The sequence below is a fragment of the Corvus cornix genome, chromosome Z (assembly GCF_000738735.6).
Source record: "Corvus cornix cornix isolate S_Up_H32 chromosome Z, ASM73873v5, whole genome shotgun sequence".
NCBI lineage: Eukaryota > Metazoa > Chordata > Aves > Passeriformes > Corvidae > Corvus > Corvus cornix.
This window is the reverse complement of record NC_046357.1, coordinates 101,037-115,261: the sequence shown is the minus strand read 5'-3', so window position 1 is coordinate 115,261 and position 14,225 is coordinate 101,037. Positions and strand designations below refer to the sequence as shown.

The window sequence follows — 14,225 nt, the reverse complement described above, 5'->3', positions numbered from 1 at the left end:
AGCGATTCGCGTGCAAAACTTTACATTCTGAAAATGCTGCTGCACGGTGGTAAGAGAGAGAGGGAGGGATCTCGTCCTGCCGTTCCTAGCAATGGCGATGCCGCCAGGATGCTGCGCAGCCAACAAAGGCAGCTGGTCAGAGGAAGCGCACGGGCCGCAGGCGCTGTGCAGGCAGGCCCGAGAGTGCCCGGGTAACGGGGTGTGGAAAGAAAGACAGCATCGCTCCGGGACACGGTTCCCGGCCGCGCCCCGGGACCTGGTGGGGGGGGGGGGGGGTGACCCCGGCCGGGCCCGGCGGCCGCAGCGCCGGCAGAGGGGCTGAACCGCCAGAGCTGGCAGCGTGTGGCTCCTCCCGTCCTTTGTTGGCCTGGAACCGGAGTAGCGGCCGCGGGCTCTCCCCCTGGCTGCCCTTCGAGGCCTGAGGCACTCGGGCAGGGGCAGCGTCTCCCACGGCACCCGGGCGGCGCCGGCCTCGGCGCTGCGGAGATCGGCCCCGGCAGCCGGCGTGGTTCTTCCCTCCGGCACCGGTCGGAAACCCCCCCGACCTGCCCGGGCTGCGGGAGACCGCGACCCGGCCCGCCCGGCCCCGGCCCGGCCCCGGCCCCGCAGCGCTCGGCGGCCCCGCAGCCTCCCCGCCCCCGGCACTCTCCAGGGAGCCGTTCCACACGGAATCACACGGGAGCGTCTCCCCATCTGTGCCGCCGAGCACCCCCACCCCCACCGCCCAGCCCCGCAGCCTCCTGCCATTATGTTCCTCCGTCGCGGGGCCGGGCCGCGCCGCGGGCCGTAGCCCTGCCCGAGCCCGCCGGCTCCGGCCGCAGCAGGTGTGTCGCATGGGGACCGGAGGTTGCATGCTATGGGGTCGCTTCCTCCCGGCCCGCCGGCGGCCGGAGCCTCGCGGGCACCCGTGCAGAAACTGCTCGGGCCGCCGGCTCCGGGCCGGCCGGGCGGGGGCGGATCGTTCTCGCCGCCGCCGAAGGGGCCACGGCCTCCCCTCCCCGGCCGTCCCCAGGGCTCGCAAGGCCCGGTCGGACAGGGCCAACTCGGGCCGGGAGCGCGCAGACCCGCAGGGAGGTGCCCAGGGCCGCCGCAGCCCGGAGGAGGGAGCGGCCCCCCGGACCGAGGGGCCGAGGGAGGGCCGGCCGCGGTTGCGGCCGCAGCAGCCTGTGTGGGGAAGACGGGCCGAGGCAGCGGAAGAACATGGTGGTTCTCCCCAGAACGGGGTGGGGATGAGGGATGCGAAGAAGGTGTCTCCGCAGGGAGGGGTGCAGGGTTGTGCCCGAGACCTCTGTTCAGTTGCAGGTGCAGCCAGGGGCAGAGGGGCTTGCCGGGGTCGCCCACCCGCCCGGAGGGAGCCCTGCTGAGCAGCATCTCCCGCAGCCCCCGAGAGGAGGGGGTTTCAGCGCGTAGGCGGAGGTGGTTACTGGTGTTCCCAGAGCAAGGGTGAGTAGCCAAGAGGAGCGGGGTGGCTGCTGTCTCGGTCTGGGTGCCTTTCAGCCACGCAGGAGGAAGGCCCTGCGCGGCCGAGGTGAAGGGGAGCGGGCAGGAGCAGAGCGGCCACGGGTGCAGGTGGGTGCGGACCCCTAGAGCGGCGTGGGCACCGCAGGGGGCCGAGACCCTGGGCAGGCATCCCCTGAGAGGTGCAGGGCCGGGCAGGCGGTCGGTCCGCACAATCTCTGCGGGGTGGGAGCTGTGCAGAGCCTGACTGGGCCTCCCCGGCCGGCGGGTGCCAGCCGGGGGGGCTGCGCAGCCGTGGGGCTGCAGCTCGCTGCTTCTCAAGGCCTCTAGCATAGTCGAATAGCAAAACGGGAAAAAAAAAAAAAAAATCAAAAAATCAGTGCAGCAGCCAAGCCGGTGCTGCGAGGAGGGGGCAAAGGAACTATTTTGCAGGCATCTTGCTGCTGCGGAAATGGATTTCTTGAGGGGAGGGAGGCGCGTTTGTGGGTACTCTGTAGTGTAATGCTTCTCAGAGCACAGAAAATGCCACTCGGGCGGCCCCAGATGGAACGAGGAGTCGGGAGGGCGGATGGGAGAAGCCCTTGATCGGGCACCCCGTGGCCGTGGGCATGAGGGGGCAGATGTGACGTGTGTGAACAGCCACCCCTCATCTGTGGGAGCAGAGGGGGAGCAGCCCGGGTTAGCAGCCTGTCTCCCAGGGCTGTGGCCGAGCCTGCCTGGTGCTGCAAGAGAGATCCTATGAGGATTTTTATTGCGGTCTCTTTGTTAGCTACAGACAGGCACGCATACACAGCTCTCAGCCAGGTTGTGGGAGGTAAGTGGGGGAGGCGAGCAAGGGAGCGTTCGGGGGCTCTGGGGAGCAGGGGCTGCGTGGGCCGGGCACGAGGGGAGCCGGGGCACAGGGCTGTGCCGGCCCCACGCCACACAAAAACCAGCCCCTGCGATTTTCAGGGACTTGTTGGCAACTCAGCGAGGGTTGCCATAGCTTTTTATGTAGGGTGACCAGAACCGGCTGGAACTGGTTTGAGGCAGATCAGCTCCTGAACACAATGCAGTCACTGAGCTACTACACTGGGATAGCTTCCTCCCTTCATGGCAGCCAAAAGCAGAGGAGCTTGCAGAAAGATACCATCCCAAAACAGTATGTGAATGCACACTTTAGACACACAGCACTGGTATGTGGCTAACGTAGTCATAAAGGGTTCTGTATGTAAATGTACATATTTGCAGTAACTGAGATTACTTTGGCTTTTCGTGCCTTTTTATGCTTAAGGAATGGGCAAGAGCTGAGATTTATGACCCTTATTAAAATATTTTTGCTTTGCAAGGGTGGGACACTGGTTATGCAGTCTATTTTAAAACTAAACTAAATAAAATGGATTGAATGATTTGTAATTGTAGTTATGCTTGTGAGTGAGGATGCTTTGCATGCTGTTTTATTTACAGGGTGCTGTCTTGTGGTTTGCTTCTTTAGGAGACATTAAGGGGGGGGTTGCTGTGCCTTTCTCTAAGGCCAAAAGGAAACAATATTGTTATAGAATTGTGCATAAAAGCATTGAAAAGATGCTGTAAGGCATACTCGTTTTCCCTTTTTTTTTTTTTTCCTTGTAGGCCTATTGATTGGGGCTGCCTTTAACCCTTTGGTGTTTGCAGAGGTAATGTGGCTGTGGCAGTAACTGAGCACTGGCTAAAAAAATCTCTCAAAGGTCAAGGTTCACAAGGTGAGATGGGTGGTTTGGGCTGAATATCACAATAGCGTGGAGGTACATCCTGATTGCACACTTGGCACATTAGGAAGGAGACAATTGTTTAAGCGTTACTGAAGAAATGCTATTAAGGTCCTCCAGTTCTAATAGGATTAAAGCTCTTATTTGTAAAGACTTACTGATATCTTGGCTAAATACAGTATTTTCATTGAAATATATCCAGATATACGGTTTTTTTCCACAGTGTAGTGATACGGAATAGGCCTCTGAATGACAATCATGAATTGTGGACCAGTTGTGGCAGGGAGCTGTTCTGTTCTGTATTAGACACACACATGCAGAATTTGCTGTCTGATTATTTACACATTATTTTTTGACCACATCCCAGTGACCCAGTACTTGGTTTTGAATTAAGGTCTTTGGTGTTAAACATGTACTTAATATTGCCTGCAGAGAAAAAAACCTGTGCAAAAGAAATAGTGTGGATGGCTTTTCTTAAACTGTTGTAACCTGGGGAGGATTTTGCAGCAGCCAGGTGGAAAGATGCATTTTGGGGGGCTGGATGGAGCTCCTGTGCATTATCAGTGGCATGAATTATAATATTGTGCAGTAATGAAATCAGCATAGGAAACCGGATGGGCAGTGCAGCAGCTGCAGAGGGGTGACTGCTTTTAACTCAAAACAATGGATAATGGACAGAATTTTTAGTTTTTCTTTCTCAGCTAGAAAATACGAAATGTGTACTTAGATTTGAGCTGGTGTTTTTATCTTATAGTGAAACCTGAAGGATTCAGAGAGAGTGAGAGAGGCAGAGAGAAGGAAGCAGTAATGAATCTAGCAAAGGGAAGAACAAAGGCTGTTAGAGCTTATACAGTGGATCACTAAACATTTTGCCTGGGGGATTCTTTTGCTAGAACTGTTACTTCCTATAACAGGAAATCGCAACTCTAGAATCCTAACCAGTGTGATTTTTAAAAAATCTTCCCAGTCCTGGCTGTGTTAGCTGGTTTGGTAATCTACAATCAAGATAATATGGAGGCAGAACATTGGAAATATTCTGGTGTGGTGTGAAATGAGGATCCTTTCCTCTGTGCTCAGCAGAATAGACAGTCCTAAAAGCCTTGAGAGGTTGTGGATACTGGGTAAGTTGTGTGCTGGCTGCTGAGGCAGGGTGACAATACAAGGGAACCTTTTTGTTTCTGACTGCAGTAGATTACGTAAGGCATCGAGCTGTTAATTGTAGAAAAGTGAAAATAGCATGCTAACATTTGGCCTGAAATTCTGGGTTTGTGGGCTTTACTGCAGCTGTGATGTGTTGTTTTTCAGGTTTGATAGAGCAGTGAATAGCTTGTGGTGGAGCAAAATGCCTGACAGATCACTGTGCTGATTTCTGCTCCTGTTCTTCAGCATTGGGATGCAGAGGGTCTATATTTGACTATAGGCGTCTGTAGCAGAATGATGCTTGCAAACAGGAGTTCTGCTGCATGATAGGAATAGGATCTCTTCCTGATGAGGATGCATGTTCTTTTCCAAGTGTCAGCTAAAATTCATATATTACACAAGGGCACCTTTTGGGTTTTTTTTTTCCTTCTGCCAGAATAGTAAGCAGCTTTAAAATTGTAAGTTCTTGGATTGTGACAAAATTCCTTGTATCCATTTTTTTTTGGCTTTTTGAATGCTATCTGTGTTACGAATTTTTATTTTTAGCAAAGGAGATTTTGAATTTGCAGGGATTTTTGTTGGCTGTAAGATGAGAGACCTGCATAGATGGAGTCTGCAGTGTTCTTGGTGAGTTGTCTTTTTTCAGTCTAGTAATATCTGTAAATGCTCTTCATCAGGAGATTGGATTGTGCACGCGGGCCAGCTTTCCAGCAGCAAATGCTAGTGCTGGAGGGCTGCTCTTCTGTACCAGCACCCAGGATCTCATTTTGCATTGATCTCAATTATTTGATCTCTAGAATGAGGGTAAGGATTTATCACATTCCAAGTCCCTTTGGAATGAATTCCCTAACTTTTGTTTTCTTCGCCATATGCTTATGTGTTAAAATACAAATGTGCAGCAGAGTACCAGGAATAGATTTTTCAGAAAAACCCAAATTTGACCCTAAGGTTCTCGGGCCTGCTTGTTGCCCTGATGGGCCCTGCCTGGCTGGGAGAGCTCTCTGGGAGGCTGCAGCTGCTCACGCTGTGCTTGGACCACAATTGCCATCCACTTCAGAAAAAGTACCTTAAAGGAAAGAGGTGGGAAGCTTGTGCCATTTAGAATGTAATTTGAGTCTGCATTAGTTTGGGAATCTCAAAATTCTCTTCATTATTGTTGTGCATCTGAATTAGTCACGTGTTACTGCCCCAGCCTGTTTCACATATAGAAGTACAAAATTAAGCCATGTTTGTAATTAATTTTTTAAGTAGACTGCAAAAAGAATGGTATGTAGATTTCCCTGCTTTTCAGGAATTCATCTTTCTTTTAGGAGGGATTTAGGAACCCTGGCCTGAATCTCTTGATAAGTACAGGTGGTTTTCATGTGGCCATCTGTAGCTGAGGATGGCCTGTTCAGCTCCATGTTTTGCATAAGGAGATTCCTTGCTTGTGTTGAAACATCCCTATTCTTTTTGCCAGCCAAAGGCTGATTGTCCTGAACTTTGAACCAGCTGCATGTGGTTCTTTTCAAGCTGTGCTAGAAGTGGTTTAGACTCCAGAAGATTCATTCCCCTCCTCCTTCCCTTCTTGTTTTCTCCTACCCAAAGAGAACCTGAGATACCCAGTTCAAAAATTGATGTGTTGGACTACAGGATGAGGCTCCTAAGGAGTTGTAAACTACAAGTAACACTATTTTAGCTGTCAGAATGGTAGATTAAGTCTTTTACTCATTGAGTCTTGTGCATGGAAATAAATTGGATTTTCCCCTTTTTTGAAGGTGGGTAAATATGGTGTATCATATAGAAAAAGTAGGTTGCTTGGGACAAATTTTAACTGTGAAACACCCCATGCTTCACAAAGATTGTTTACATTAGGACTGGCATGACCTTACTGATGCTGTGGATGCTAAATAAGACCTTTATCCTGAGAAATCAGAATTTCTTAGGATAAGAATTACTTTGCATATTATGAAAGGAATTTCTGTGATTTGTGGAAGCAGCTGTTTGTCTGGGTTTTGCAACAGTAGCAAGTCATGGGCCCTTTGATTGCAAAAATGAGCCTATGTTTTATGTATATGAGCATGAGAGCCATTGCTGACTGTGGTTGAAGTGGCCTCTTGCACATCCTACTCGCCTGCTGAGTGTGTCAAGCCAGGCGAGGCTGTGATTGGAGATGCGGTTCCCATTTCCTGAAGAAGGTTTTGTGGTTAGATTAGCATATTGTTTTGTCTGTCTTTACAATGCTTGACTTTCAGAGTAAATGACTGGAAGTGTAAGTCAGTCATAATTACTAATGACCAATGAACTACTCGTAATTGGTCTATTAGGATGAAGTTTGCCTAATGTTAGGATATATGTTACTGTAATTCTGATCGAATCCCTTAAGTCTTCTCTGCCTGATGAAATTTCTTATCACAACAATACAGAAACCAAAACCCAAAAAAGTATGTTTTTATGCTGGTTAGGCTGGTATTGCTCCCTGTGTAGGCATTTTCTTCCAGAATGAGCTTGATGTTACTTAGGCACTATTACTCATGTTTGGAAGTAGAGTAATTATTCCAGACTACTGGAATTTTGCTCTGGAGTAGTGTGTCTGCCTGGGAATCAAAAGAAGTAACAGACTAATTTCTGTATGTGGCTATACCAGAACCAAAACACTGCCATGTGCCATACCCTGAAAAGGTGTGTCTCCGTGTTCTGATTTCACAAAACTGGAAAGAATGCTGGTGTTATTGGAAGGACGTGCAAAAGAAAAGGTCTCCATCCTAAAGGGTGCACAGTCCACAAATGTATGTAGTACAAACAGAGATAAAAAAAAGAGTTTAAGGCAGGTAAAGGAATGTAGTCATGAGAACATGAATGCCATAGGTAGATGAAGAATAAATTTGGGGGTTTATGTCCTTTGATAACAAATGGACTTGCTGCTGAGGGAAGCTGAAGTTGAGTAATTGTCTGAACAAAAGCAAGGAGTTAGATATTTAAGTATAGACAGTTACATGGGATTTGAAGGCAAAGGGTAGACATTCAGTAAGGCAGAAAAGATGGTCTGGTCCAGTTAAAGCACTTGCATAAAGTTGTTAGACTTGTGTTTTAGCTATTTGGAAGATCTGGATGAATAAGAAGGTGAGTGTCAAGGAGGAAAAGTTGGTTGGTTCTTCAAAGGTTAAGGATTAAATCAAAGTGTAAAAATTGAGCATGTAAGACCATGCTTATGATCCAGAAATGATAGAAGCCTTCATGCATAGGGAATATTAATTGGAAAAGTATTGAGAAAGGAGGATGATTATTTGCCATTTCTGGAAAGCTTGAAGCTGTTCTTGTACCTGATAGACAAAAATTAGGGGTTTGAGCAGTTTGGAGATAGGACCTGGCTGGGAGCTGCCATGTTATTCTATTTTCTTGTCTTCATTAGGCTGTTGAACTTCCCTAGAATGATTCTGATTTGAGTGTTTACAATTGCTTGGCTTTACCCCAAAAAATTACCTTTTAAACTCAGCAACAGCTTCTAGACAGCTTAGTCTTTCTGTGGAGAATGCTGGGCCCAATCTGCAGGTGTCCTGAAGCCAGAGCTACAAGATAAATCTGACTTAGAAAGTAAGAAAAAATGTGTGTGTTTCTCTGGTGTGTCCCCCACAGAGAACATGAAAGGGTAGGTTTGTTTTTCCTCTTATGGCTAGAGTCTTTCTAGCTGGAACAGGTACAGATGGAGGGGTTGAGGAGTTGTAACAATTCCATGCAGTGAAACAAAAAGTCAGTTCTTCAGAAGCAGCAGTTTACTTCTAAGTCCTGCTTGTCCTGCTTGCTTCTTCTACTGTCAGAAGAGAGTTCTCATGGTCTGGTTCTTGTTTTGACATAATTCCCCAAGTGAGTGCTTCACTGGAATGTGGTATCAGATGAACTGGAGTAAAAAGGCTGACTTTTGGGAGAAACAAGGCAGTGGAACAGACAAGGAGTGCCTTGCTTTGGCTAAAATCTGTGCCATGTTCTTCATGCTGTTCATAGAAAACACTTGAGGAGATGTGTTTCCAAAGAAACAACAACGTAGGAAGTCATGCACACGTGCTTTGAGAAAGCATGAACGAAAATAAACCACTCCTGGTTCACCTCCAGAACTTAGTTTCAGTGAGATATTGACGCACAGATACAGGGGTGGGTGTTGTCACTACAGAGATTCAGGGAAACCGTTTAATAAGGGTATATTCAGAATCTGTTACTTTAAGTTTTTAAGACTCATTATCTTCCCAGAAGTTCCCTCAACCACCATCAGAAAAGCAGAATGCAGAAGCATTTCACCTCACTGCTTTGCTAGGCTCCCTAGCTGTGTAATTCCTATTGGCCATATCCAGATTTTTTCCTTGTTACTTTTATCATTGAATGATTAGTAAGCAGAGTAATGCATGGATTTTTAAATAAACTGGTTTTCTGTATAACTCTTCTCAAACATTCTCAGAGCACTTTTCAAAGAAATTCCAGTTCCTGGAAAATCATGATTTCCTGGGGAACCAGGAGCTTGCCTTACTTCCTCTTCTGAAGTATTTACAGACATGATGTTGGCCCAGAGAAGGAATAGACTCACAGCTTGTATGGCAGCCAAGGTGCCAGTTGATTTTGATCTTGGATAAAAAGCAGAGTTTTATCCTTAAGGGAAAGAGTTACTGAAAGGTTTGTGGAGGGGGAAAAAAAGCGGGAGGAATATGGCTGCAGAGTCCTGGCAGTTGTGGTGGAAACATAGTTTATACACTGAATCTTAGTATGGGTGCCCTAGAATAGTGAGGAAGAGATGAATAAAATGGCCAGGTTAGAACTTCTCTTCCTTGTGTATGACAACTGACCGTGTTTGTCTCCCTTTTTGTTTAACTTTGATTGCTTGAAAAGTCTGAAGAATGAGAGAAGTTCTTGATAAGGGCAGCAGCAGTTGTCAGTAAAGGACAGCTGTGTTTCCTCTGCTGGGCAGTTGTGATCTTAAACATACTTGGAGGAAATAGCATGTAAGCAGGCCTTAATTCACTGCTATTGGTAAATGTTAATTAAACTCCAGGATATGTAATTAGAGGACGTTTCAGACTAGGGAGACTATCTAGCTCTTTTTGAGTGTATGCAACAACTGTAAAAAGACACCTATGGACAGATGTACTACCAGAATGCAACTAATTAGTATCCCTGATTAATGAGAAACTGTGTCAAAACTTTCTGTGGTTTTATATGGATTTGATATGCTCCGGTACCTGCAATCTTTTCCATTTAATCCTCATAGAAACTTGCTTTGTGATTTTGATATTATGTGTGCATCTATTTTTGTATTAAGGACTTCATCAGTTAGACAAAGGGCCCAAAACCATTAAGTGAACTGCGTAAACAATTTGCAAAACTCTTCTATATTTATTTGAAGCTGTTGCGTGAAATGTGTGTGTCTATTCCAGTATCCTTGAAAAATTTTCCTCAGTTGCCTTCTCATAGTCCACAGTGACTTCCAGGTAGCCAGTGTTGATGAATACTTAAGTCTTACAGATGTTTATTACTTTATTATTTTCAAGAAGACTCCTCAGATTAATAGTGCAACTGTTAAGGAAAGTCAAGACTTAGGAGAAATTGCAGGTGTCTCATGTTATTTTCATGAATGTCCATTTTGCAGTCTGTGTGGATAGGAGGGAATGTTAGGAGAGGGAACAGGAAGAAAGTCACTGCAGTTTGGGCCCAGAATGAAATTGCCAGGTTACCATCTGTGGAGTATATGAATTACTATAGTTCTTGGTGTAATAATTAAACTGTACACTTGGACTGGAACACTGTTCTGTAATGTATAATCTCTGAAAATATTGATTCAGAAGTGAAATAACACCTTTTTGCATGGCAGATATGAACAAACGCTTGTTTTGTATAAGACTGTGCTACTAGAGCTTAAAGTGATGACTTTCTGCTTATTTTACAGATTTGCTTACAATCAAATACGTGGCCATGGGGGATATGAAGACCCCAGATTTCGATGACCTTCTTGCAGCCTTTGACATACCAGACATGGTAGATCCCAAAGCAGCTATTGAATCTGGACATGATGACCACGAAAGCCACATAAAACAAAATGCTCATGCAGATGAAGATTCCCATGTCCCATCATCATCTGATGTTGGGGTGAGCGTCATCGTGAAAAATGTGCGTACTATTGATTCTTCCGAAGGTGTGGATAAGGATGGCCACCATTCCGCAGGCAACAGCTTGCACAATGGCTTCCTAACGTCAGCAGCTCTTGAGAGTTACAGTAAAGATGAAGGGAAATCACTTAAAGATGATGGGTCAGCTTCTGAGGCTACACTGAAGGATTCAGCTTTCAACCAGTTCAGCCCAATATCAAGTGCGGAAGAATTTGATGATGATGAGAGAATAGAGGTAGATGACCCCCCGGATAAAGAGGAGATGCGTGCAAATTTCAGAGCAAATGTCTTGGCAGGATCTCTATCTCAGCAGGAATATGACAAACTAAAGGCACTTGGAGGGGAGAACTTAATTAAATCTGGAATCACTGTTTCAAGTAGTATAGATAAAAATAAAGCTGCTAAACGAGAGACAGAGACAAACTCCATGAATTTAGGTGTCTATGAGCCTTTTAAAACTCGAAAAACAGAGGACAAGTTACAAAAAGACAATTCTGAGAAGCTTCTTGAAAACAGGGTACTTGATGGAAAACTGAGTACTGAAAAAAGTGACACAAATCTTGCCAGCATTTCCCAGTCCAAAGCGAAGTCATCAGCAAAGCTTTCTTCCTGCATTGCTGCAATCGCAGCACTGAGTGCTAAAAAGGCAGCTACAGATAGCAGTAAAGATTTACAGTCTAATTCAGAAGAGTCTTCTCCATTACCAAAAGACATAAGTGAAAGTCCCCGGGCTGTTGAAAAATCTCCTGAGTCTCAGAGTCTCATTGATGGTGCTAAGAAGCCGTCTGTCAAACCACCCGATAGTCCCAGAAGTGTGTCAAGTGAGAACAGTAGCAAAGGGTCTCCATCTTCTCCCGCAGGGTCGACACCAGCCATCCCTAAGGTTCGCATAAAAACCATCAAGACTTCTTCTGGGGAGATCAAGAGAACTGTTACTAGAGTGTTGCCAGAAGTTGATGTGGACTCTGGTAAAAAGCCAGAGCAGAGTGCTTCCATGGTAACCTCCATGACATCTCTCCTGGCCTCACCAACTTCCGCTGCTGTTCTCTCCTCTCCTCCCAGAGCTCCTCTGCAGTCCTCAGTTGTCACCAATGCAGTTGGATCTGCAGAACTTGCCCCTAAACAGGTCACTATCAAACCCGTGGCTACTGCCTTCCTGCCCGTTTCAGCAGTGAAAACAGCAGGTTCCCAAGTGATCAATCTGAAGCTGGCTAACAACACCACAGTGAAAGCCACTGTCATCTCTGCTGCATCCGTGCAGAGTGCCAGCAGTGCCATTATCAAAGCTGCCAACGCCATCCAGCAGCAGACAGTCGTGGTGCCAGCATCGAGCCTTGCCAGTGCCAAACTTGTGCCAAAGACAGTCCATCTTGCCAACCTTAACCTTTTGCCTCAGGGTGCTCAAACCACCTCTGAACTGCGCCAAGTGCTAACAAAACCCCAGCAGCAAATCAAGCAGGCAATAATTTCTGCAGCAGCCTCCCAGCCTTCGAAAAAAGTGTCTCGAGTGCAGGTGGTGTCATCTCTACAGAGCTCTGTAGTGGAAGCGTTCAATAAGGTGCTGAGCAGTGTCAATCCTGTGCCAGTTTACATCCCAAACCTTAGCCCCCCAGCCAATGCCGGAATCACGCTACCAACGCGAGGTTACAAGTGTTTGGAGTGTGGCGACTCATTTGCTCTCGAGAAGAGCCTCACCCAGCATTATGACAGGAGAAGTGTGCGAATTGAAGTGACTTGTAATCATTGTACAAAGAATTTAGTTTTCTACAATAAATGCAGTCTCCTGTCCCATGCTCGTGGGCACAAGGAGAAAGGCGTCGTGATGCAGTGTTCCCACCTGATCCTAAAACCAGTCCCAGCAGATCAAATGATAGCATCTCCTTCCAGCAATACTGCTGCAGCCGTGCTCCAGAGCCCAGGGGGAGCTGGCACGCACTCTGTAACAAAGATCCAGTCTGGCTTAACTGGGACAGTGATCTCGGCCCCCACGAGCTCTCCTGTCATTCCAGCTATGCCACTAGACGAAGATCCATCGAAACTCTGTAGACATAGTCTAAAGTGTTTGGAGTGCAATGAAGTTTTCCAAGATGAGACATCTCTTGCAACTCATTTCCAGCAGGCCGCAGACACAAGTGGACAAGTAGAGTATCCTATGTTTACATTCCAATGTTTCATCTATAAGCCTAGGAGACTTTGGATATGTTTTTACTTTCATTTAGCTGTTAATTATCTGAACCTCTGTGATTAAAATGATAAACGAAAACCACAAAAAGTCTTGCAAGCACTTACATAGTGAATGTCAACATATGCAGCATAAATAAGACTTTTCTTAGAATCTTTTTAGGCTGTGAAGTCTGAAATTGACACTGTATAGTTTTGCTAAAATTTAGCATTAGCTTTCTTACAGCTGAACATTATAATACAGAAAATAATAATGGGTTTTACTAATAATATTTTAATGCTTCTTTCTGTGCTTTGGAATTTGACTAGCCCGTGGAATCCACTTAATTGGCACCCTCATTAACAGCCCGTCTATTCAACCTGAATGATAGCTTCAAGTGATTCATTCTCGATTGGTCTTCAGGTTTTAGAGTTTTCATCAAGTGCCCTAAGTGATTGAGGCATTCCCCTCATGTGCAGGGAGGGACTCAGGCAGTGACAAATGGCACACTGACTACTGACAGGAATGCCTGCTGTTTGCCTCAGCTCTTCCTCAGAAAGTGCAAAGTGCTGTTCTCACTGGCACACCTTCCTTTCTGTGTGACCATTGGTTTAGTTGGTTGGGTTTCTTTTCCTCTTACAAGTGCTAATGAGTTCAACTTAAAAACCATTTGAAAATTCTTTACTAATGTATGTGGCCTGACCTGAAAGAAATACGTCATTCAATAAAACTTAATATTAATCAGTGTGCGATGTATTTTATAATCCTGGAAGAGTGAAGGTGGTTAATTAAATGATATGGTTGGATCTCTGTTGGGGTGTGCCAATTAAAAGGGATTCTGGTGTGTTTCAAAGCATTCAGGTGAGCTTGGTGCTCCAGCTTCCTGCTGCGGGGGGAAGCTGAAAACCTGCAAGCATGGTCAAGACAGGAGTGCCCCGGGAATATTCCTGGGAATCAGACAACAGTGAACAGGCTAAAGATTTTTAAGTCCTGAAGTTAGGAAAAAATGCACTAGTCCTAGGAGCACAGGCAGGTTCCTGTCAGGATGTATTCACTACACACAGGACCTGTTCTGTACCACGAAGCAGCTCCACTGCACCTACCACTACAGGTAGTAATGTAAAGAGATTTGCACGTGGAAATAACTTTGATTGTGTGGCTCTGCCTTAGCTCCTCCCTTTAACTGGCTAGCAGGTAGACTGAAATAGCCTGGATTCCCAGTGGAATACCATGCAAGTGAATTTTTCTTTGTAAGATACTACAGGTGTGCTTACCTAAGGGAGTTTCCTTCAGCAGAACATGTTCATCCATAGATGTTGCTGCAGTTCTGAACAGGGTCTAATGGCTGACCATGAGTATATTCTGCACCAGATTGAGCTACTTAGGGTTTTTAGCTGATTTGCTGGTGCATAATAAGCCCATTAGGTAACATTCCATCTAAGATGCAGTAGTCCTTGCAAAAACTTTTGGTTTTGGTACTGGAAAATCAAGCAAGTAAGAAGGCCCCAAGACAAAGCAATTGGATGAGAGACAAAGGATAGGTTGGGGAGGATGAGGCTAAAATACAAATGGAAAAAGAAAGAGAACAAAGATAAAGTGATGTTCTCACTT

At 46.3% G+C, this 14,225-nt stretch overlaps 1 protein-coding gene across 8 annotated transcripts in view; it reads left to right on the top strand.

Annotated features, from left to right (window-relative positions):
* Nucleotides 1–650: 650 nt before the first annotated feature.
* The window catches only part of ZNF532 (zinc finger protein 532), a 34,255-nt gene continuing 20,680 nt past the window's right edge, over nt 651–14,225 (top strand). For 3 of the 8 annotated variants that reach the window (XR_005603966.1, XR_005603967.1, XM_039567795.1), the window contains exons 1-4: nt 870–1,443; nt 3,070–3,179; nt 4,153–4,306; nt 10,234–12,593. Coding sequence is in view for 6 of the 8 variants with exons in the window: in XM_039567795.1 (XP_039423729.1) it covers nt 4,237–4,306; nt 10,234–12,593 (2,430 nt within the window). In the remaining 2 variants the exon portion in view is untranslated. The other 5 variants (XM_039567791.1, XM_039567793.1, XM_039567792.1 and 2 more) reach the window with 5 other exon arrangements.